Raw genomic sequence first — 25,715 nt, forward strand, 5'->3', positions numbered from 1 at the left:
AGAAGGAGCAGCCAGACAGGGAGGAGGAGACGGGAATAGTGGATCCTCGCGAAAGCTAGGGTGGGAGAAGGTTGCATGGTGAGGAAGTTGTCAACAGTCTTGAGTGCTGCTGAGAGTTCAAATAAGGTGATTCCTGAAAAATGCTGAGTTTAGCTCACAGTGGTCAGGGTGGCTAAAATGAGAACGTTTTGTTGGAGTGGTGGGGCAGGAACACAGATTAGAATGAGCTGATTCCTAAAATTCCTTCTACACTTAATGCTCTATGATTATGTGATGTGGATTCCTGTTAGTGTTTAGATAGAAAAATATGTTACACACACACACACACACGCTTGTATTTGTCTTGATGTATATCTATATTTAGAAACACCATAACTCAAATCAAGGATTCCTCTTTGAACTAAATGTATTTTCTGAGGATACCACAATTTCCCCAGATGCACGATGACTCACCAGACCCTATGATTTTTTTCAAGCTGGAAAGGTTGATTTCATTTTCCTTAGGATCATATATGGAAGAATGTTTCTGTTCTATGCAGCGGTAAGCCCACAAAATCCTTTTTTTCCATGATATTTCTGGCTGGCAGCTTGCTTGCTTTTCCCTCCAAGTTTAACCTGTGATCTGTGAATTATGTTGAACTAAACACCCACCTCGCAATGCTGAAAGTCAAGCCGTTTTTGAAATACACATAAAGTATCGGGCAGATGTTTTCCCCAGTCTTGTCCAGTGGGCAAATCTGGAGTTTTAACTTATGAAGCTTTGGCTGGATCTGCTGACGACCAGGAACAGAGTTCTGCTACATCCTTTACCACAGCCTGGAAAGTCATTTAGCTCCGGTGGATTCCCCCCACTTCCCCTGCTTTCCTTTCTCCCCTCCCAACAAGTCTCCAGTTTCCTGCGATCTCTACCCCTCCATGGCTTTGTTTCCCCTGAGAGTTATTAGTGAAAATTCATGGGGCTTCTGAACTACATTTTAGTGGAGACTGCTTGGAAGTGGGGCTCTGAGGGCCTTGAGTGGCTTCAGGGTCACAGAAGTGCAACTGAAGCTAAGCTGGCAATATATGACCAGCAAAGTGACTTCCAGCCTCTCCCTGGCCCCCACCTCCCAGGCACAGCCTTCTCGAGGACATTTGGCACTAGTTAAAGAGGAAAGCTGTATGGGTTTCTCTACTGAGGTCTGAGAGCAAAAGGAAAAATGCACCCTGCCTCTTGTTAATTCCATCATTCTGTTCCCTGGCTTTCAAGCAAGCCAGACCACAGTGATCAGCCTTCCTCGAACTCTCCCGGGCTCTGAGTGTGCCCCTTGCTGGTGCTGCCCTCACGTTCCACGGCTGGCCCTGAAGCCTGCCCCTTGCTGAGGCTCTTGCTGCCTGCTGGCCGTTCCACAATTTCTCAGCTCCTAGAAAAACCATTCTTCCTTTCTGTGCCTTGGTTTCCCCATCTGTAAAACGAGGTGGTCTAACTAGGTCAGTGATTCTCCATGGTGCTCTTTACAAATGCTTATGCCCAAATGCACCCCACCCCATACACATGACCTACCAAGTCAGAAACTCTGTGGTTGATACCTAGAAATGAGCATTTTCAAAACCCTTCCTGCATTTCTGATGTCATCAGTCTAAGCATCCATGTTCGGAAACCACCATATTAGATGACCTGGAAGGTCACTTAAAAAATTCAGAAATTTACTGCAGTTTAACAGTGGCCAGCAGAAGCAAAAAGGACACAGTGTGAAATTTTTAAGCCAGACATCCATGAGTCACCTACTCTGGGGAAATTCTGGAGATAGAATGGTTTAGAACTAGATCCAGATTGGACATAAATTAGGAAATTAGAATGAGGAATGGAGTAGGAGTTGTGGGATAATATATTGCCTTTTCTTTTTCCAGGGGAGTCTGAACAACTCTACTACCTAGAAGGTTTATTTATCCAAATGGAATAGATACAAATTTATAAATCTAAATATCCTCAAGCAGCTTAATTAACTTACATGAGACTCAGTTTTCTCATTGGTAAAATGGAGATAGTAATGTCTATAAGAATTAAGGGAATTAATATACTTAAAGACTTACACAGTGGCTGGCACATAGCAGATGTAAAAAACGTGTGAGTTACTTGAATGTATCCAAATAAAATCACTATCAAATTCCATTAGCTTGGGAGTAGGTCTTCCTGATGCTAAACAAAGTCATAATTTTTGGGTAGCTTTTTAAAATTCAGAGTCAGGAGATATATTCAAGATAAAAGAGTCCAATGTCATCTCCCCTAGTTTTCTCTCCACACATCCTAGGCATATGGACACACAGTCTCTGCTTGGATATGTCCAAAGACGAGGAGCTCACTTCCTAACAGGGAAATATGTGTCATTGGTGCATAGGTGTTAGTTTTTAATAGTTTCTTACTCCATCTCAAAAAAAAATTTCTTACTTTGAATCTAAATACTCCTTTATGAGACCCTTCAAGGTTGATCTCATGTGTGTGTATGTGAGAGAGCAAGAGAGAGAGAGAGAGAGAGAGAGAATATGATGGGAAGTGAGGCAGAAGGGCAGGAGAAAAAGGGGGAGGAAACTGAAGCAGCAGCAGCTCAGGAAAATCACCCTGTTCAGCAAGTGTAGACCATGGTGACTGAGGATTCTGGCAGTGATGCCCTCAGGATGTTGGAGGTACTGTCAGTGCTGTGGACGCCATGAAGAAGAGCTCTCATGGGGAGGGAAGGGATCAGCAGGTTTGAAGGAGGTGGACCTCCCCTTGGAAATTTGCCAATAAGACAACTGCAGTACTCTCAGGCAGGATTGTCTCAATTTAAAACCAGACTCTTGAGTTCTAGCGTCTGTGTCTTCTCCTGAGATGCTGTCACCTATCTTTATCTGCAGATGCTCTCAGGGGACAGAGAAGAGTCTCTAAAGGTCTGCCTCCATCACACTGACCTCTCCTCCCTCTTGTGCTCCTCAGTTGCCATCATCTGTGGGTTGCTGAGCTCACCCAATGTCCTGCTTTGCAATGTCAAAGACTGGATGGATCCCTCTGAAGCCCGGGCTAATGCTACGTGTCCTGGTGTGACATATGACCAGGAGAGCCGCCAGGTGACATTGCGTCTTGGAGGCCAGGAGTTCATCAAGAGTAAGTCTTTGCCATTTGTCCATATTCCTTCAAAATTATTCTTCCCACCAGCAAGGCCCTCTGCTACTTTCTTATGAGCTCTCCTTGTGGCCTGAGGAACTTACACTTCTGAAAAGAAAACTTTACCAATTATACTGGATGGAAACAACCCTGGCATCTCAGCAGAACTCTATGGGAAGCATCCATTTAGCTCCTCAGATTGCAGGTGGACTGCAGGGAGCATGGCCCAGCAGGGCAAGTCTACTGCTGTCAAGAATCTTGGGGTTAGGTGGCAATTGATGGATCTCATCTAGTCTTGGCTGGCACATCTGGGCCCTGCTCTATGAGTTTCTAATCCTCCTCTGGAGGAACGTACTCTTCTGTAGATGGCAGAAGCGGGAGCAAGGAGAAATAAGCAAGTTCTCTGTTGGTGGAGCTCAGATCTGTCACATTACCGTTTCTGCCTCATCCTATTGGATAAAGCAAATCCCATGGCTAAACAAGAGACAAAGAGTGGGAAATAGACTCTGCTCCTATAGCGGGGGGGGGGGGGGGGGGGAACTGCAAAGTCATGTGCAAATAATAGGACTACAAACAAGGATGGAAAACTGGAGCCTGAAATGCAATCTATCCCCCAAACTAATGCCCATCCAGGCGTATTTTCTCCCTCTATGAGTTAAGAAATTCCAGGTTTACCAATTGTACTGCCCACTCCAATGATGGGTGCAAGGGACTGTGGGCTCCATTGCATGGACTCAACTAACAGAAATAACCACTGGGCTTTCTCCTTCCTCTTCTTTCTTTTGGAAGCTCTTTTCTACAAACATATAAACATTACAGTAAGGCTGCATCTCTGCGATCATCTGCCCCAGCCTCTCAGTTTCCAGAGATGGGCAGTTAGTGCCTGAGGTCCCCCAGCCAGTGGCATCTCCTCTCTACCCTCTCAGCCCTGCACTGCCTCTCCCAGCAGACCCCCATCAGGAAAAAGTGGATGCCCACTCTGTGCTGGGCTAGGGACTGGACAGCCATGTACTACTGATATGATCAGGAAAGACAGGACCAGCACCATCAGCACCACCATCACTGGGAGCTGGTTAGAAATGCAGTCTCAGGCCACACCCCAGCCCTCAGGGTGGGTCCCAGGAATCTGTGTTCTAACAAATGGTCCGGACAATACTTATGTAGCACTGTTGGCTTGAAAGTTTCCTTCCATCCCTGAGAGTCTGAGTTATGATGAAGATGGGGCCAGCTGCTGCCTTCCCTCTTCTAGTTCCAGAGTGAGGTTGAGGGGAAGCCCTGCTCCTTGTTGTCTGTTTATCTGCTAGATCCTGAACTGGGAAAGCACCGCCATGCTTCTTCATCACCTTCTGAGTTGAGAGCAATGAAGGCATGTGCAGGTGCTGACCAGATAGTCTGAGCGCCTGATGTGAGAGGGTCAATGGGGTTCTTTTTGTGGGAACCCTTGGGTGCTTGTGTTGCTGCAGGAAGTGGTCTCCCAAAGGCTGGCAGAGGGTCTCTTCTGCCTCCCAAGGAAGCTTCTGAGACCCACACCTTTATATCTTGCATTTCTCAAGGTTCCAGTGGCAGAGCATTCCATGTCACCCCATGTCACCTCCTTCAAGAGGGCTCCCTGACTACCCACAGGGCTTAGTGCTTCCTCGACTGCAGAGCTTCATGGATACTCTGCCTGTTCCTTTGTTAGGCAGTGCAGTCAGTGGCGTGCCACCATTGCACGTTTGCCTGTCTGTGGAAAGTTTGTCTGTGATGTTAAATCCTAGCATTGGGCACCACTTGTGTGACCTGGAGTAGGTCAATGAATGTTTTCAGGCCTAATTGCCTGTCTATATAATGAGAATAATACCAGTACCCATCTCATGGGGTTGGGAGGATGAAAGGAGAGGATATAACAATAAAAAATAAGGATAATAGAAATGATTTATGTAGCACACCCTCTGAGGCAGCCCTGTCCTGAGGCCTTGACCTATGCTCACAAGTCCTCAACACAGTGCTTCAAGGGAGGCAATCTTATCATCATCATCCCTGTTTGGCAGCTGAAGACACTCAGGCACATAGCACTTAGGGGACTTCCCTAGGTTTTAGAGCTTGTCAATAAGAGGGCTGGGATCTGAAACCTGGCATCCCAGCTCTCACACGGCCATTCTTAACCACTCCTCTGTATCAGCCCTTGCAGATCAAGAACTTAGCAGAGTTCCTGATCTGTGGTATTGATATTAGATGATGTTATCATTATTTTCTCAATTTGTCATTGTTTTCTGCCATATCTTAAAAACAGAATTGTGTTTCATTAGTTTCTGGATTCCCACCATTGAGCTATGTTTTACAAAGATGGCATAGAAAAAAATATATATATATGTATATATGGAGTGCATGGTCACCAAATTCTGAAAGAAAATATCACAGAATTTGGTGGAATTCCATAAAGCATAAATAGTTTCTTTTGGGGTCAATAAAATCTAATCGCTCATTTATGTGATGGGTAGAAAACATATGGTATTCATTACTCCAGGAGCACCGGGTGAACACAGGCATTTCAAGAACGACATATGATATTTTCATGGCAGTAAATCCAAAGTGAATTGCTCAACCCAGAGCGTGTGCTTGGTATGTGCCCAAGAAATGAGGACTGTGCCCTTGTCTGGCCTCCCAGAGAAGTGATTACCAGAAGACCTTTGAAATGTTTGTTTTTTTCAGTGCCCTGTGTGTGTGTGTATTGTGCGGTGAGGGCAAGGCTTTAAGAAGCATGCACTATGATAGGGATTTCCGGCAGCCTTGATACTCCAAATTGGAGGTTGCCCTATACAAAGGCTGAGTAGCAGGCTACCCCCGATTGAAGACAACAGGGCACAGATATTTCCTCTTCAAAATAAGAGGTCAGCCTTTTAGTATGATTAACCCCTGGAGGTGAGAGGGAGAGAGTGTAATAATTTAAATTCTAACTACAGCGTGAAGAACTGATAGATACCCTTTTCTAACAACAGGTATTGATGGAGGAAAAGAGGAGGGTTCTGGGTATAGGAACAGTTGCAGGGGAGGGTGTGAAATGATTTGAAAGAACATGGGGAGGCGCTAGGGACAATTAAGACAAACTCCATCCCCACTAAACTTGATTGAGGACTGGCCTCTTCCTCCCAGTTTAACAATGGGATAGATGGTTGTGAAGACAGACTCTGGAATCAGGCCCTGGAATCTGAATTCCAGTGTGAATGTGTCCTCACTGCGTGGCCCTTCTAGGCTTTGGTATTCCCAATTATTCAGTGAGGATAATGGTGGTCTCTGACTCTCCAGGTGGTTGGGAGGATTAAAGAAGAATGTGTGTGGAACAGCAGAGTGGTGCTGAGCAGGGCAGGCTCACAGTGGACACTGGAGATGGGGCACAAAGGCTGAGAGTGAAAATGTCTGGAATGGAGCCCGGCTTTTCCCCTAGCTCTGTGACCGTATTCAAGACATTTGACCACCTTCAGTCTCAGAGCTTCCATCTGTGCAGTGGGTGCATTTGTTCACAGGTTGCTGAGTGAAGAGCTGGCATACTCCCTAGGCTGTCAAAGAATGCCTTATTCTCTGGTCCCTGATTCCCTAACAGCACATCCAACAGAGGCACCCATGGGACTTCTGGGTACAGACTTCTGCTTTTGTTGATCAATTCACTGGTACTATCAGGCTGTGGTTCAACACATGACCTGGGTAATGGAGAACTAGCATTTGTTTTTAAAGCACAAATGAATTGATTGCCAGGTGTAGGAAATCACAACCCAAGAGAACGCAAGTTCAAGTAGTAAATATCTGCACTGCATTATACAAAGTACTTTCACGTACAACTCAATTGATCCTTTGGGCACTCTGGTGAGGCAGTTGGTTGTATCACAATTTCACTCATAAGAGTGATGTTTGGAGCTCTGACATGACACACCTTAAGAAACAATCTTTGCATTAGCGCCATGGCTGGGGCTCAAGCCTTCAGCTTAGGAAGCTCTCTACCCACCTCTCTCTGCCACCTTCTGCTTCCACCATCCTGTGTGCAATTTGCTGGAAGTGCAAAGTGCTTTGGGGTTCTCCTTGTTATTGTGCCAGAAAAATTAAGGGGTCTCTGGTAACTGAGAGTGTCACCCCTCAGACATCGCTTTGGGGCCAGCTATGCTCCAGATATTGAGTATTAATGCCAGCTAATGGGATATTCTACTTCAAGGATTTTACAGGGCTGTTGGGAGAAGGGAACAGAAGATTCAGGAAAGCTGTAGGGTCAACTGTGAGTTGCAGAGGGGAGCTGGGAGATGTGCAAACAGCACTGGAGGAGGTGAGTTGGTGGGGAGCCCTCCCCCAGGCTGGGGCAGCCCTTGTGTTTCCTCCTCCCTCCCTCATATCCTGAGCAGCTGCTGGGTAGGTGTGAGGGTGAGGTGACCAGGCCAGGTCCGGAGGCAAAGATGGGGAGAGTGGCTTCTGTTCTCAAGGAGCTCACAGGCTAGATGGGGTGAGAGATACAGAGATTATTAAATACAGCAGACCTCCTGTTTGCCCATCTTAGTGGACTGACAAGGATTGTAGGAATGCAGAATGTCCCCTTAGCATAACCTTTCCTGTTTAGTAAAAGCCTCATTCAGGTCACCTGCCACACAGAAGTTAGGACTGACTTCTAATACCAGCCCCAACAAACAATTATACCCCAAACAACCACTCCCACAAAACACCTGGAGGCTATTTTAATCTGATTTGGAGACACAGCACCTTTTGCTGTGAGGTTTCTGCCGTCAGAAATGAGTGATGGCTGAGAATATGAGATTTTGCTTCACCTTGGTGCCTGGGTTGACATGTGTTCTCCAGAGAGAAATCCACTCGGGATCTGGATCTCCCAAATTTCCAGTGAGCATTTCTGAGTGTATTCAACTATTTGCTCCTGGCTGGGTCAACCCTCTTATTTCTCAGAAAAACATCTTAGAAAGCTCTGGGGCTGCATATGGCTAGTATTGACAAATCTTGAAGTGCAAATGAATGGAAAACAGGCAGATTAAATGTCCCCTAATGCCACACAGACGTAAAATTTAATAGAAAAAAAAAAAAAAGCCTTGGCGGAAATACTTCTGGGTTCATCCTGTATCCAAAAGGCTTGATGTTGAATGATTGTGAGGCTTTGCCTGATGTTCAGTTTATAGGGGTCTGTTTTATGTCAGTGTTTGTCATTATCTTGGGGTGCCAGGACCTCAGTGGAGAAAGTTACAATACACCTGTGGTACTCATTGCAACCAGATACATCTAGATTAGATGGCTGATGAATGCCTAGAAATAGGATGGGCCATTTAAAAAGGGCCCTATCAGTTATTAGTTACTGCTGTCACAGGTTGGGTGTTGCCATGTGCTTAGTGCTATGTTTGTGTCTTAGTTTATAGTTTGGCTTCTCCCAGAATCAACCATGAGACAAAGATTCAGGAGTGTCATTTAAATAGGAAGGACAAGGAATATGAACAGAGTCTCAGGGGAAGTAACACAGAGAAGAGACGACAGCCAATATAGGGTGGACTCTGAGGCCAGCTGTACTTAATTCCCTGGATCAGTGTAAAACACACTTCAGAATGACCCCACCAGCTGGGCCAAGGAACAGGGTGTGCACCCAGCAGTGCTGCAGAGGACTTGGCTGACGATTGCGGGGAGGGCAGCAGCTCCTGGCACGTCCATCCTGCCACTGTGCCGAGGGCAGCTGTGGCTTTCTACAACTCCCTCAGAGCCCTGGGCATAGAACAGCAGTTCACATTGCATACGTCATTTCCACTCATCATCTAAGAATGGGAGAGAAATGGCATTTTCTCCGTTTACTGAGGGGGAGAATAAGCCATAGGGACTCAAGGGAACTTCCTCAAGGTTTTTCAGCTCACCAGTAGCACAGTTCAGGTTTCCTTTACGCCACAATCATTATTCAGATCTGCTTTGTGCTGGGAAGTGGGATGTAGAGATCCTGATATCTGCCTCCTGTTAAGGAAGCTCACTGTCTAGGAGAGGGGCAGGGGCCATTGTATTGGTGCAGCTGACCAGGCCTCGGTTCCTCTGAGGCTGGGCACCATCTGCTGGGAAGGACCCTGGGAGACTCCATCCTTATATCAATGCCTCCAGGACCTACAGCAGCCATTCTGAACCTACCTAACCCACACTGGAGGCCCAGGAGTGTCAGCTGATTCTTCACAATGGTCATCTTTGATGGCTGGAGGTCTTTCCCCTCACAACTCACTAGTGGATTGTAATGAAAGCAAGTCTCCGAATTCTGCCACACATCAAGCAGTTATTAGCAAACAGGCCCAGAAACTGTCATGACCTGTCACCTGTTCAGTGGCCCCAGTGAAGCCCCAGCTTGCTATCCTTGGCACCTTGTTGGAAAGGTTTGTTTAAGACAGAACTAATACTATTCTCACAGCTGAACTCAACTCACCTTCTTGTTAAAATCAGATAAACAAGAATCCTTCATATCTGTGACTGATCACAGACCTGTTTTGAATCAAGCCACGGCTCTAGGGCTATTGGGCTCAGGAATCTGTCACAATCTCTTCCTGCCAGCATAGGAGTGACACTGTGATACATTTAGCCAAGCCATGTTTTGAATGCTATGTATCTGACCAATAGGTATGTACTTGTTTCCAGCATTCATTATGCTAATGAACAAAGCCCGGTGGTGGTGGTGTTAACTGGGATAAAGAGGTGATGCATCTGTATGTAACTCCTTCCTGGAGGGTGGGGCTCCTGGACAGCAACTTTCTGTGCCACTCCTAGAGTGTGCTTTTCCGTTTAGGATCCTGCCCAGTTTAATCTGAGGGCGTGGATTAAATTTGACTGCCACAGACGCAGCGCATGATCTCTTCAGAAGTTTTCTAAGTAAAGACCACGGCACACCCAGCAATGCGGGAGAATCAGGTTCTGTGCCCAAACCCTCAAGTTCTCAGTGTGTTTGTGCTCCTGCAGCCTTGATCACAGGGGCAGCGACCCTGAATCAGGGGCTGGAGGCCTGTGTGTGTAGCAGGGATAACTCAGTTATTGTGGAAGAAATGAAAGTATTTTCTAGGCAGTCAAACTATGACCATTTATCAGAGAAGAGGAGGAACGATGCTTGCTTGGGTTCTCTATACCTTCTTACAGTCATCAGTATTCTATTAGGGAAATTTTGGGGAATGGAGTAAGGGGTCAGAAATCTGTTTAGGAAAACTAATTTGGGGCTAACCTTCTGATGCGTGGGAGGGCAGTGCTCTGTGTTTATTTGGTGGGCTCTGAGTATCATTCATTGTTTTGTTCTTCTTCATTTAGCCTTGCATTTATTTATATACTGAACCCCAGTTCTGTGCCAAGAATTGTGCTGGGGGAATGGGCGATATAAAGAAGAGACTTACAGTATGTCCAGGAAGCTGGACAGTATCTACCAGGCATAAGGGGAGAGAAAGAAAAGATCTCTGAATACTGCACACCCAGAGGAGGGGGGCCTGTGATCAGCTGGAGAGCTGAGGGAAGCCTTTCAGGACGCGGTGATGCAGAACCTGATTCTGAAAGAATGAGTAGAGGTCAATCAAGTGAAACAGAACAGGGTTCTAGGCAGAGAGAAAAATACATGCAACGACGCAGAGGCCTGACAGCAAGCATTCAATGTGACTCGGGAGGTGAGCACTTTGGAGACAGATTAGGGCATGAGGCTGTCATGAGCCAGATTGCAAGGAACTGAATTCTGACATCCCTGTAGCTCCTGCAGGACCAAAGGTAGGTTTGTCTTTCAGGATGAGTACCTGGGGGCTGTGTGGCTGAGGGATGGGAGGGGGCCAAGGTCAAGGCCTGGGTGGGGATCAGCTAAAGCCTAATGGAGTTAGGAGATGTGCTGAGGCTTGAGCTGAGAGGAAGGGTTCAGAGGAGAGGAAAGATTAAAGAACAGTTTAGGGACTAGTCTGAATGGATGCAGAGACTGATGGAGAAGGAGTCAAGGATGACCCAAGAAGCAGATGGTCCTATTAACTGATTTAGAAAGCAGGAGGAAGTGAGTTTGGATGTAGAGATGGGAACGAGAGATGAGGAAGGTAAGAGAAAGAAGGACAACATTCTGTCTTTTACCCAGTATTCTCTATGTATTCCTATGGAGACTTGGCATTATATTAATTATATATAATTGTATTATATTATTGATTATTATATTAATAATTATATTAATATATATTATATAAATACATATAGATATTAATTATTATTTTAATAATTAAGACCACCAAGGGGTTACAGCTTTCCTTGTGGTGATTGACAAAGGTGCTTCCCAGGACACAATAATCTCTGTAGATGCGGGTCAGATGACTTTCTGGACCTACCAAGGCACTCTACATACATGTGCTGAATTTAGTTGAATTCCATTGGATTAAATTGTGTTGAAACAGGCAAAAACCAAGGATGAACTTAAGACAGCATATTTCCCAGGCTGGCAGACCCAAGGTTCTGTTGCCTTGAGATGGACAGAGTGTATAAGAGGGTCTGCTTCCTATCACAGTTCAGTACATTCTGGGCCAAAAATACAGTCCTAAACTGACTTGCACCTGCGGGAAGCACCCGTTTGTCTCTGAGTAATGAAAGGCACCTATAATTTTTGACATTATGTAAAACAGGACACACATACCGACAAAAGTAAGAGTCTCAGACAGAGTGAAAGACTCACCGCCGACTCTCCCCAAGTCAGACACTGAGACTACTGAGAGGTAAAGACCTTCCTCTTGGCATTTCCTAAGGATACTGCTCTTAGGAAGGGGCAGGCATACCCCTTAGGAAGGGGATGTGACTGAATTTGTATTTGTAATGAGGGACCATAATCCAAATTCCCCAATTATTTCATGGTAAACCACACATACACACACACACACACACATATTATTTTTCCTTAGGTTATTGGGGTAAGATGGTGTTTGGTTACATGAGTAAGTTCCTTAGTGGTGATTTGTGAGATTTCGGTGCACCCATCATCTGAACAGCATCCACTGCACCCTATTTGTAGTCATTTATCCCTTGCCCCCCTCTCACCCTTCCCTCCAAGTCCCCAAAGTCCACTGTATTATTCTCATGCCTTTGCGTCTTCATAGCTTAACTCCCACATATCAGTGAGAACATTCCATGATTGGTTTTTCATCCCGGAGTTACTTCACTTAGAATAATAGTCTCCAGTCTCATCCAGATCGCTGAAAATGTATTTCATGGTAAACTGCTTCTTAATGTGGTCATTGGCTTCAGCCTTAGACTTGAGAGCAATACAATACTCTAGAGATAAATGTTTCTTTAACTTTTACAGGCTAAATAAGAATTATAATGCATGACCAAAAGTATTTTTAAAACATTATTCACTTTACATCTGTATTACCTATATGAATATATAGGGTATATCTATAGCTATCTCTACATATGGTGTATCTATCTATCTTTAAAGAATCAGTATATCAATAGATTTGGGTATAAAAAGATTTAAGGTTGGGCGTGGTGGCTCACGCCTATAATCCCAGCACTTTGGGAGGCCAAGGCAGGTGGTTCACGAGGTCAGGAGTTCAAGATCAGCCTGGCCAACGTGGTGAAACCCTGTCTCTACTAAAAATACAAAAATTAGCCGGGCATGGTGGTGGGTACCTGTAATCCCAGCTACCTGGGAGACTGAGGCAGGAGAATTGCTTGAACCTGGAAGGCAGAAGTTGCAGCAAGCCGAGATCATGCTATTTTACTCCAGTCTGGGCAAGAGAGCAAGACTGTCTCAAAAAAAAAAAAAAAAAGTATCTGATTTCCCTTGTGACAAAGTCTAAAACCCCATAGTCTGAGCTTTGAAATAAGCAAATGATGATATCATGAGGAGAGAGTGAAAACGGAACACAAACTGAGCAGGTGTGCAACCACTGGTTCTGTGTTGTTGCAGTAGGAGTATATGGTGAGGTCTTCTCCGCAGCGTGGAGGACAAGTCCAGTAATTGCAGAGATTCAAGTCTACATCTTTCAGATGCCATAGGTGTTCACTTGCCCAAATTGTTATAAATAACTTTCACCTTCTAAAGAAGGCTATGACAGAATTTTGAGTGGATCCTTTAGAGAAACATCCCAACATTGCACAGTCTGAGAAGTTCTAGCACTATTGTTCATTCCCATTTCAGAAGTAAAATCAAATGAAAGTGCAACTCAGTATTTTTGGCTCCCCTCTATGTCCTCGAACATTGTCAGCCCCGGGGCCGGGGGAGGGGGGGCTTGTCACTTTGATAGCCGAGTTTTCCAGAGAGTTCAGTTCACATCTCTTTAAACATAACACCTTTAACATTTTTGCCATGTCAGATGGACAGAATTCTGAAGTACAGCCATGCACCTCAAAAAGACACTTTGAGTGATGAAGGACCACATATGTAATGGTGGTCTCATAAGATTATAATGGAGAATAAGATTGTAAGAGGAATCCATAAGATTATAATGGATAATAATAGAAACCTGATACATAGCACTTGATATTGGCATTTCAGATCAAGTAGGAGAAATGATTGATATTCAGTAATGACGCTGGGACATTTGTGTTTTTGTATGAAAAAATATATGTAAATAAAAGTAGATAGAGCATCTAGTCTTATGTAAGTACACTTTATGATCACACAACAACAAAATTGCATTTCTCAGAACATATCCTGGTTGGTAAGAGATGCATGGCTGTATATTGTCCTCTCCTTAGTGTGGTGGTTAGGAAGGAGTATGGGATTTGAAGCCAAATACGTGGGGTTTAAATTCTTGCATGAACCTTTCTTGACTTTGATTCCTTTATCTAGAAATTGGGGACCTTACTTTATAGCATGCCTGTGAATTTTAAATTAGGTAATATATGGAAGGTTTTCATGCAAGCTTGTCCAATCCACCTGTTGTTGTTGTTTTGTTTTGTTTTGTTTTGTTTTAGGCTTTTAGTAGTCTGAGACTATGGTTTTTAGTTTCTGTCTTTAGTGATAAGTGGAAAAGAGTGATGAGGAAGGTGCTTTACTGGCCCAACCGGAGACAGAAACTAAGAACCCATGACTGTATTCTCTCCCTTGGACACCCCTGCTAGTGTTGGGTAAATGGTAATAACCGTTTATAAATAACTAGCTCTTCATTAGGACAAATACCTAATGCATGCAGGGCTTAAAACCTAAATGAGAGGTTGATAGGTGCAGCATATCACCATGGCACATGTATACATACGTAACAAACCTGCACAAAGGTTTGCACATGTATCCTGGAACTTAAAGTAAAATAAAATAAAAATTTTAAAAAAGGTATATAAAAACTAGCTCCTAATAATAATTGAAAACAAAATTTAATCGTATCTCAATGTCTGAGGCTGTCAGCCAGCCCTCTCCTGTAGCATGGGGCTTATTTGCCTCCAGACTCTGCTATCTGGGCTATTTCCTTCACCTTCCATGTCACAGGGAATTTGAAAGGAACTGAAGACTGAGCAGGGGCAAAAGAGGCAGCACGGACCATCAGGAAATGGTGTGGCAAGTCTGGTCTCATCCAGAATGGCATCCAGGGGAGAACAGTTTGCTAGAAAGGAAAATCAGATAATATTAGTAATCAATTGAGTCGTGGCAGCTGCCAACAAGTGGCTGCCTATCAAATGTTGAGGACTGCAGAGGATAAATCGCTGTCCACATTTACCAATGAGGCAAGGGTCTCTGAGGAGTTAAGTGATGTGGGAAACTCACACAGCCCTCGAGTGTCCCAGGAGCTTTGCTTTCTTCAAGCCAATCTCCAGTTCCTTAAGTGACTCCTGAGTCATAGGTTCACAACCCCTCACGGAAGTAGTCCCTTTGGTGCCCTGAGTATGACACCCACTGTCTTACCAGCTCTGGTTTCGTACCAGGGAGCTGGAATAGCGTTGCAAGAAGCTTCTGGGTTACACCTTGCAATAGAAACACATTTTTCAGGCCTAGGAAGAGCCTGTGTCAAGGGAGATGGGGCTATTGTGGTAATGGTGGGTACCCAGTGACAGCACACTCAACCTCATAAAAATAAACATCTTTCTTTGCAGGTCTGACACCCCTAGAAGGAACTCAAGACACCTTTACCAGTTTTCAGCAGGTTTATCTCTGGAAAGGTGAGCTCCATGGTGGAAGAGGGAGGTTAGCAGGACGCTGATTACATGAGATTGTCTGGCACCACCTCCCATTCACAGGGCACTCTGTTTCTGTAGAGGAATAGGTAGAGAGTCAGTTTCCAAATGCATACTTTCTGTGTAATAGTAGGGCTCCAATTCATCAGATAAGATACCAAAGTGTAAAAGAAAAATGAATACTGTAGAAACCCAAGAAGAAATGGAGGGAGGAAGCACTAGGTTCCCGTGAGATAAAGTTCGCTGACCACAAGACACTCTTGTTCCTAGGAGGGGAGTTCAGGGCCATTGCAAAGCACAGGAGGCATTTATCCAAGGGGACTCAGCCCCATGTTCCTTTCACCCTGAGGCCCAGGGACTGGGGACAGGACCCCAGACAGGTAGTGCCCTGAACTCCTGCTCAGAGATAATGGTACTGTGGGACAGAGTGGGGGAAAAATGGAGAGCCCGACAACATGCCCGCTTGGCACTTCCCTTCTGCTTCTTTGTCCTCCTTCGAGTTTTCTGAATGTTGACCAAGTGCCTACTCAGACCCAGGGAAAATGAAAGGCATTTAGGAGAGAGATGAGAGGCACAGTCCTGACTCTTGAAGGGTTCTGGCCTCAGGAAGGAGCAGATAGATCAGTGGCCCATCACAGGTCATGGCCATATGTACTGGGTGAGAGGCATGAAAAAAGGCCCCTGACCCCATATTACCTCCTTCCTGTTCCCCTAATCTGTCCTTACTGATCTTCAGTGTCCCGAGAGAGGATTGGTGATTTGCTTCTACATGCTGATAAACTGAAGGAACAGGAAGGCACAGACTTGGAATGACAGGATGTGAATCCTGGTCCTATCAATCCCCACTCGTGTGCCTGGGAGCCCATGGACCAGCCCCTCATGCCCAGATTCCCCATGGGTAGCATGTGATACAGATGTCACTGGCCTCAGAATTGCCTGAGCAATAGTGCATCAATGCACAAAACAGTGCTGTGCATATAATACCTGCTGAGTAATGTTGGTAGGGGTGATGGTGATGAAGAGAACATGGAAGGCAGAAGAGGAGGAGGAGGAAGAGGAGAAGAGGAGGGAGAGGAGAAAATGAAAAGGAAGGTGTTTACCATCATTTTCATTTTAAAGAGATAAAATGAGATCATGTACTACTTTTCTCATTTAATTATACCTATAAGGTAAGTCTAAAGAGGGGCTGATATTTTATTCATTTTCCAGACAAGGAAAATGAGACTTGGAGAAGGTATGTGAAATGCCCATGGGAGGCCTGGGAGATCCTGGGGTCAAGACCAGACACTGATAGGAGGTCCCAAGTCCAGCACTTCCTAGTTATCAGAAATTTCTGATAAAGTGTTAGCTGATGAAAAATCAGGGACTTACATTTCTCCAGGACATTTGCTACACTACAGGGAAGTGCCTTAAGCCCTGCCTGATACCTGTGCCACCACAGCCTCACTCGCTTTCATGGAAGACCTGTTCCTGACTTGAACACTTAGTTACATTTTTTAAATTTCTAATTCATTTACTGGACACTTGAGTGGTCTGGGATAAATTATTTTGCCTTTCTAAGTCTCAGTTTTCTCAAGAGTAAAATGGAAATCTTATTCCCTACCTACATAGGGTGTTAGAAATAGCAATATTTATGAGCATATTTTGTTAATTTGAAAGGACTTTGCATATGTCAATGATTTCAATATCACAGATAATGACTGTTCTATCATTGAGAGGTTGGATGATGTTCCATATAAGAAGAGTGCAGACCTATGTCGGGGCATCTGTTGCAGATCTTATCTAAGGCACCTGGCTTTAGGCCCTGATTTTTCTCACATTGCTACTACCATTTTGTTGACCAGTGGAATATTACCCCTTCTCCACAACATTGCAACAACTCTTTTTTTCCCTCCTAGATTCTGACATGGGGTCTCGGCCCGAGTCTATGGGATGTAGAAAAGACACAGTGCCAAGGCCAGCATCTCCAACAGAGACAGGTACCAACCCAAAACCTTCTTACATACTTGGGTGTCTGAATGCAGAGACTAAGTGGGTGCACCAAGAGTTTAATCAATGAACGGACATATTGACGTCACTCTATTGTGTATCTATGGACTCTCCTTTAATCTTCTAACCCAGTTATCCAGCTTATAAATATGGGAAGCTCCTCAGATGGGTAATTGGCACAGAAAGTAAGGCAAAACCACTGCAAATTCATCAGTGTTACTGGAAATGAAGACAACCATAATAACAAAACCTGAAAAAAGAAACAAAGAGCAAAGTTCACCTGACTGTGGCCAATGGGCTTCACTTATGTCAACCTTGAAGAGTATAAACAAAGTGTAAATATTCTGAAATTGTTTAATGAATGACATGTCTATTAGAATCTTTTGCATGTCATGCATACAGTGAAAGCTATGATTCCAAACTGAATAGGAACAGTACATATGTATTGTCTGGGACTTCTCTACCTCCAGAGTCTGTGATTATTATTACTGAGGTGGAGCTAAAACTCAGAGAGAGAGGGCGATCAGCTGCCCAATATGGGCTCAGCAAGGACCAGGAGACAAGACATCCACCTGTGGTCTGCAGTGTGTATGTGTGTGTGTCTGTGTGTGTATATGTGTGTGTGTGTGTGTGTATTTGCATGCATGGACACACTGTAGGAATAGGAGTAGGAGCAGAAGGAAAGAAGGAAGGGGAAGGGAAGAAGAAGAGGGAGAGCCAGATCAGACTGCAGGCACAGGAAGGCAGCGTGGTACAAGGGAAAAAGCATCACGTTACAGAGCAGATACTAAAGCTTGAACCACAATTCTGCCACTGACTACATGCCTTAGTGCATGGCCATGGGTAATTTGCTTCCCTGCTAACAGCCTTGGATTCATGTGTAAAATAATTCATGTGTCTACCTCTTATCCCATTAGATAGCAAACACTTGGCACAGTGCCTGGTACTTAACACATGCCTAAAAAATGCCCAGCACCCTGCCCTCCCTTGCTTGATCAGGCATTGTGTTTGTGATCCTCAACCTTGACGGTGCCTTTGAGGGGCAGCCACACAGCTCATGATAATGTAAATGTACATGAGTTAGTGGCACTTCGGAAGGTTCTGTCAAATCCATCATCACACACTACTTTAGGGCAGCATCTGCAAAACTCTCACGTGATTCACACAGGATGCTCCCCCCACCCCCGCTTTCTTCCGTCTCCCCTAGAAGGGGAGCTTGGCCCCCACTGGAGATGTTGCAGGGAGTCAGGGTGAATAGACAAGGCTCAGCTCAGTTTTCCCTTTCTTGGTTGATTGCATTCCTGGGCTCAAGGAGATAAAGTGCCTGGAGAATAAATCGCATTGAGTCCAGGCCCAGTGGTGTCTCCACGTGCTTGTTTACTTGGAGGGTGCTTCTCAGGGTCCATGAGAATGGCCTCTCTGATTCAGAGGACAGTGAGGAATCTTCCCCTTTGTGTACCAAGTTACTCCCATCAGTCTGAATATTTGAGACAAACCCAGGAAGCCAACAAGAGTGATTGGTCTCCTTGCTTTTAAGGAGAGCACATAGTTTTAAGAGAAGTAGGAAATGACTTTATCTAATATGGCATGTAAACCAGGTATAAGATGAAGTGGCTACAGTATTCATTCTTTCATCCAGCAGACATTTTTGTGCACACGTGGCTGTGGCCTTGGACATTCACAGACTAGTGAGAATTCCATGTGCCAGTCACTGCATGACAATGAAGGGGTGCGATGTGGACAGGTGTTAGGTGCAGTGAGAATGCAGGAGAAGGAATGCTAGCAGCCTGCAGGGGTCAGGAAAGGTTTCTCAGAGAAGGCCAGAAGGATCTGCCAGATGCTCGCAGGTACACCTGAGGAAAGGTGTTCCAGGTAAGGGGAACACCTGTGCTAAGGCTCCAAGAGCAGGTGTGCCTTCAGTCCTGCTGCCTTGTTTCTCTTCCCTTACGCTGCTGTCTTGAGGGCAATCTGTGATCTCCCTGAGCTCCTACTTTGTGCCAGGCATGGTTCAATGGGGAGACTTGCATGGGGACTGGCCATTATGCAATTATGTGAGATGAGGACTGGGGAGGCAATATGGTCTCTGAGGTCTCTGCCTGCTTGTGCCAGGCATGGCTCAGTGAGGAAACAGTCATGGGAACTGACCATCATACAATCACATGAGATGCAGGCTGAGGTGGAAACATGGTCTCTGGGGTCTGTGCCATCACCAGACTTCTGATCTTGCCAAGTGCTCGTAAAGCCTTTATCCTGTCCAGTGGTTCTTTCTAGTGAAGAAGCTCAGTCTCCTTGAGACTGCTTTATGGAGTGTGGAAAGTGGCTGCTGACAAGCACTGACAAGGAAAGTGCAGTGCCCAAGTCCACAGCAAAGTGGAGGTGTATAGGGGATGTAGTGCCCCGTATACAGAGCCCTGAATGAATGGACATTTCAAACATTCCCTAGCTCATCTCCCTGATCTGCCTCATGCCACCATTGTACATCCCCCTGAAGACAGAGCCCTCCAAGGATACGGAGCTGTCCCCACTGGGCCTGGGTGTTGGGACCCTTGGCCCTGTAGAACCTCTTTATAGAGAACCACAGGACATCAGAGTAGGAGGGATCAAAGCTGATCCTCGAAGCACAAGCTGCGCTAGCTGGGTGGGAGAGGAGGGTGTAATGGAGCTTGAGTCAACAGAGGGAAGAGCATGAGCAATTGCACGGGGACTGCACACAGCGTGGTGATGAGCTAGAGAGTTAGCAGGGCTGTTGTGCTGCTGGAGTGCAAATCAACACAATCTGAGGTGAGGTTTAAAATGCAGGTAGAGCCCAGATTAAGAAAATAACCTGGATTTCTGTTCCATAGGCAGTGGGGACCCCAGGAAGAGCTGGGATCACGGTATATGAATACCTGAAGAAAGATTCAGGGAATGGTTGAGCTAAAACTTTCAAGTTTGGGTTAAGTGGAGCTGAAAGCTGACTTTATAGACGAAGACTACCATTTGGGAGAGAGGCTGGACTTTCATGTGACTTCAGAAGACAGAAAGAGGATTAGTGGCTCAAAGTTACAAAAAGAGGACTTGACTATACAACTTCCTAATGATGAAGTGGGCTGCTGTGGTCAGCACAGTGATGTCATGTGGAGCTATAGAGGCATTTGCCAGAGGTCTCCAGGGAAAAACTTCTGCATTCGGTGAAAAGGTGGACTAGATAACTTCCAAGACTTTATCCAAACCCAGATTCTAAGATTTTGCCATCCCATAATTTTTAGGACTTCCTGGGGCCTTCTGAACTATTCCTGTCTGACCAGACTCTCAGCTCTACTGACTTCAATCCTGCTCTGGTTTCACACAGCATAAAAATGTCTCTGTCTCTATCTCTGACACTCTCTCTCTCTCTCTCTCTCTCTCTCTCTCTCTCTCTCTCTCTCTGTGTGTGTGTGTGTGTGTGTTTCTTTCTTGTGTTTTTCTCATATTCACTAGAGATAAAGGTGTAGGAAATGGACCCTCTGCTTCTTTTTCAGGTTTGACAACAGATCTTTTCTCCCCTGTGGACCTTGACCAGGTCATTGTCAATGGAAATCGATCACTGCCCAGCCAGAAGCACTGGCTGTTCAAGCACCTGTTTTCAGCCCAGCAGGCAAACCTGTGGTGCCTTTCTCGTAAGTATACTTAGACCTCATCCTTCTTCTTCCAGACACTGTAGTCAGGCATCACAGACTTAGTTTGGCAACTCCTGAGAAACATATAAGGTCAAATATTGTGTCTTAACTCAGGGATCACTGGACTCTTAGTGCCATGGATGATATAAAAGAAAGATATCACATAACCCCTATTTTCTAGAAGGTTACAATGTAATCTCTACTCTGTTCCCAGAGCCTATCTTCATCCACCTGTTTCTCCATCCATCCCATCCATCCATCCCATCCATCCATTCATCCATCCATCCGTCCATCCGTCCGTCCATCTGTCCATCCATCCCATTCATCCATCCATCCATCCATCCATCCATCCATCCATCCATCCATCCATCCATCCATCCATCTATCCATCCCATCCATTCATCCATCCATCCATCTATCCATCCATCTGTCCATCTATCCATCCATCCATTTGGCAGTTATTAAGTATGTGTTATATTCAAAGCTTTGTGTTTGATTTTGGAGATGAAAGAGAACACCCAAAATGAATCAAATCAGCCATGTTCCTAGCCTTTGGGGAGCTCATATATACCAGGGGCATAGGCTGACTTGGGCACAGGTACAAGGAGACCATTCACAAAGTTCATAGTTTTTACAGTCCCATGGCCTCTGGTCTGCAGATCTTGACTCCCTCTGAGATGGCCATGGGTGGATCCAATGAAATATTACTCTTTTGCCTCTTGTATTGCTGAGTTTGAGGTTTTCCCCTTATGCCTTTGACTCTCCCTTTATTCAGGAGCACATATCTCCCTCCTCAGCTATGAGAACCCCAGGGCTTTTGCATGGGCCTTCCAGACTGGATGATCATGACAGTCTCAGGCCTTTTCCCTAACTAGGAGGCATCTCCACCAGCCATTCCCCCCACCCCAGATAATCCTGTAGAGATTATTCTCCCCTGTAGACCATGCAAGAACTAAAATCACACTACTGTCTTGCTTGTAGGTTGTGTGCAGGAGCACTCCTTCTGTCAGTTTGCAGAAATAACAGAGAGTGCATCCTTGTACTTCACCTGCACCCTCTACCCAGAGGCACAGGTGTGTGATGACATCTTGGAGTCCAATGCCCAGGGCTGCAGACTGATCCTGCCCCAGAGGCCAAAGGCCCTGTTCCAGAAGAAAGGTGAGCAGTTGGAGGGATCTGCATAAACTGTATTTCCAATGTTCTGCTGGCTCTATGGTTTTAGAAATATCCAGATTAGTTTCTTATTTAAAAAAACATTTTCTTTATACTTTTATTGGTTTCAAGAAGATGGAACATGAATCCAAACTTTCAGGGTTAGAATCAATAAACTACTGCATAATTGTCTCAGTTTATACAAAAAATATGAAACAGGATTATTTGGGGCAATATTTCAATGCAGAAGTAGGCTTTAAAAAAATAAAATCCAAAATGTTTATTCACACTTAAAACTAATTTCTTCTTCTTTTAAAAGTAAAGTTATTCATGTTCCTTGTAGAGATGTGAAACCATTTAGAACTGCATCAAATTGACAATAGGAAATAATCCTCTCCTAAGAGAGCCACCTTTAATACATGCATCAGAATTCCATTTGGCTGTATATTACAGAGAATGTCAGCAGCAGTGACTTTAACAAGATAGAAGGTGATTTTCTCTCCCAGTCTATTAATGATGCTATATTTTTGGAGATTTTTTAAACCCATACAGTCTGTTTTCTCCAGATGTTGTCTCCTTTCATTTACCATTCTATCTTCATTGGTGGAGGCCTTTCTCAGGTGTCCAGTGATCCTTTTTTTTCCACTCCAGTGTCAAAGGGGTCCACAAGCTGACTGGGCAGCCCCAAATGTGTGGTGGGAACTTGTCGACTCTAGGTTTCTCTGAGGGATAATCCTGTTGGGTTGCCCTTTGGGGAATTCCTCACGCCAGTATTTTCAGGTTCCTCCTTCAGAGGAGTTTCTCAACACCTGGCCTTGGGGCATGAACCTGGCTGCTGGTGGTTTGGGCACCAAATAAATTTGGAAAATGTCAGGGGGGACACCTCAATATTCATTATGCAGACTGACTTGAAAGAATCTCCTACTTTCAGTGAAGTGCTCATGCCATGGACCGTACCTGATGTACCCAAGAGATCCTCTCTTCTGTCCTCTTGAGAAAATGAACCTTCTATCTTCCATGGTGGGGAGGGGGCTTTTGTCAGCTGTGGAGAGCAGAGGAGAGCATCTAGAGACCAAATAGCTTCGTAAAGAGATTCCAGCCAGTACTTCTGTTTGGGCCACCTTCACCCCCAGGGCTACCATACTTAAACCTTGTGGGATTCCAGAGGGCGGATGGCATTGCTTCTTGTTTCTTCCCACAGAAAAGTTGAGTAGTTTTCTTGGTCTATTAGGCCTATTTTTATTCCTCCATATGCTTTCTAGCTTCCAACATTTTGTTGCTGTGTCCCCACTTAAAAAAAAAAAATCTTTGTCCTTGTAGACTTACCATCATTTTAGTGAGATTTGGGATAGGAACTGAGAGTTAATATGAATTTAATATGTCATCTTTAATTAGAAACTTTCAGTCTGTGTTTTACTCATTTGTCCTCATATTTTCATTACTATAGCAAATCTCTAAGTAATGAATTTTCTTTCTTCCTCTATGTAGTTATACTGGAAGATAAAGTGAAGAACTTTTACACTCGCCTGCCGTTCCAAAAACTGTTGGGGATATCCATTAGAAATAAAGTGCCCATGTCTGAAAAATCTATTTCTAATGGGTAAGCTACTTGTGTCTCACCCCTAATATTTATTAGTAATAATACTTCATTGAAGAAGGTGACACAATCACAGCTAAAAACAGAAGCATACCCAGCACTTTGGGAGGCCAAGCCAGGCGGATCATGAGTTCAAGAGATCGAGACCTCCTGGCCAACATGGTGAAGCCCCGTCTCTACTAAACATACAAAAATTAGCTGGGTATGGTGGCGGCACATGCTACTAGTCCCAGCTACTCGGGAGGCTGAGGCAGGAGAATCGCTTGAACTCGGCAGGTGGAGGTTGCAGTGAGCTGAGATCACGCCACTGCACTCCAGCCTAGCAAGAGAGAAAGACTCCTGTCAAAAAACAAACAAACAAACAAAAAACAAAAAACAAACAAATAAACAAAAACTATAAAACCCAAAGCTAAGGGGGTAAAAGGTAATAAGGAGGTAACCATATCTGAAAACGTTAGCTAAGGTAAGTTACTGATGGTAAACACAACATTTAGCCTTGAACTACTAGCTGGATGATGAAAGAGCCCCTGAGCTACATCTCATTATTTAATGTAAATTATCAAGTATGGTAATAAACTTGATTCTCAAAACCTCCCATTGCAGTACTCAGAATCTGCAGAGCAAGTAGAAATTTTAATAGACTCATAGGCATATAAATAATTTTTAATTTTTATTTATTTTAAAAATTTATTTTATGGTTGAATTTTTTGCTTAGTCATTATTTAGTTGTTTTAATTGAAGATGTCTCTCCTAGTATCGTCTGTGGATCTTACCCATTAGAATCACCCGGAGAGATGAATGTGAATTCTAACGGATCTGCATTCTTGGGTCCTATTTATAAACTGCATCCTTGGGTCCTATTTCAAACCTGCTGAATTGCATTTCCTGGGATGGAGTTCAAGAATCTGACCTTTAAGGAAGCTTCCCCTGGTGATTCTTTTATACTTGAAAATTCAAGGGTCATTCATTCACGAACCATTGATCTGTGAAGTGCTCTTGAATTATGAGTTATGACACTGAACCATGTTGCTGGTGCTTAAGATCTACTTTTGAAAATGGGGGTAAAAAGATGAGGCAGGCTGATCTGTCTCAAGATTCAGCTGGACACCACTGTGCTGATGGGAGGGGTGGATGAAAAGGAGGGTTGGAACCAGGGATCAGCCTGACCGTGGAACTGGGATGGGAACTAGGGGAGTAGATTGTGCGTCTAGACTCAGGGAAATGTAGTTGGCTGGGATAATGCATGGTCCAGACTGGATCTTAGAAATGAGCTTCCAAGATAGGAAAAGGAAGTGGTAAGTGGGCATGTTGGCAGAGAACTAGGAGATGGAAAAGTAGAGAGGTGACTTGCAGGCATCAGGGCACAGATGCTGCCAATGTTGGAGATGCTGCCCAGCAGATAAAAGCATCACCACTGGGATGAGACTTGGGTTCAGGGAAGGAGAATGGCAATAACTAGACAGGATCCCCCCACCAAGAAGGGACTAGGGGTTTGAGAAAGCTCTCAGGAGTCAAGAATGAGTGGTTAGACTGGAGCAGATTGGTCAGGGCAGGGGAAACTTGGAATTGAGCCCAGGAACATTGGTTTGGAGCCATTAAGTCCCTCCTGCCATGAATAGCCCTAGAAGCTGAGGGTGGGGCTTAGTAGCTACATTGAGTGGATAAGAAGGTCAGTCTTGAGAGAGCCTGGCTGGATGGGCTGACCCAGTAAACAGAAATGCATTGGTAGAGTGTAATTATCCACGTTGTACAGCAAGAGGGGAAGTGAAGGGGAACACAGGCTCAGCTCCTGCTGCTTAAACAGGCCCCTGGCTGGGTCACCCTGACTCTAAGTCCATGAACTCTCCTCTTTCTAGAAATGCCTTCCCTGTTATTTCTTTATTTTCTCAGTGTCCAAAGCTAAGACTTTCTGCTTACCTGAAAGGACTGAAGGAGTACATTCTGGATCCTGGGTTAGCTTGGCTGGAGCCTGGCACATAATAGACACAGAATATATGCATGATGAATGAATGGGTGAATAAACGATTAATAGCAGGACAGTATTACTCCAGAGAGGAGTAGAGTCTTGTTTCCAGAAAGAACCTCAAAGCTAAGAGTCCACTGATGCACATTGACCAAAGCACCCCCAGTTTAA

The 25,715-nt window shown here is 44.7% G+C and overlaps 1 protein-coding gene across 1 annotated transcript in view; it reads left to right on the top strand.

Moving 5' to 3' along the window:
- TG (thyroglobulin) overlaps positions 1–25,715 on the top strand; it is a 273,399-nt gene that overhangs the window by 81,065 nt on the left and 166,619 nt on the right. The window contains exons 27-32 of the mRNA XM_008001584.3: positions 2,951–3,118; positions 15,125–15,190; positions 17,104–17,184; positions 20,695–20,832; positions 21,814–21,990; positions 23,473–23,584. Coding sequence (XP_007999775.3) covers positions 2,951–3,118; positions 15,125–15,190; positions 17,104–17,184; positions 20,695–20,832; positions 21,814–21,990; positions 23,473–23,584 — 742 coding nt within the window. The remainder of the gene's footprint in view (positions 1–2,950; positions 3,119–15,124; positions 15,191–17,103; positions 17,185–20,694; positions 20,833–21,813; positions 21,991–23,472; positions 23,585–25,715) is intronic.

The sequence above is a fragment of the Chlorocebus sabaeus genome, chromosome 8 (genome assembly GCF_047675955.1).
Source record: "Chlorocebus sabaeus isolate Y175 chromosome 8, mChlSab1.0.hap1, whole genome shotgun sequence".
NCBI lineage: Eukaryota > Metazoa > Chordata > Mammalia > Primates > Cercopithecidae > Chlorocebus > Chlorocebus sabaeus.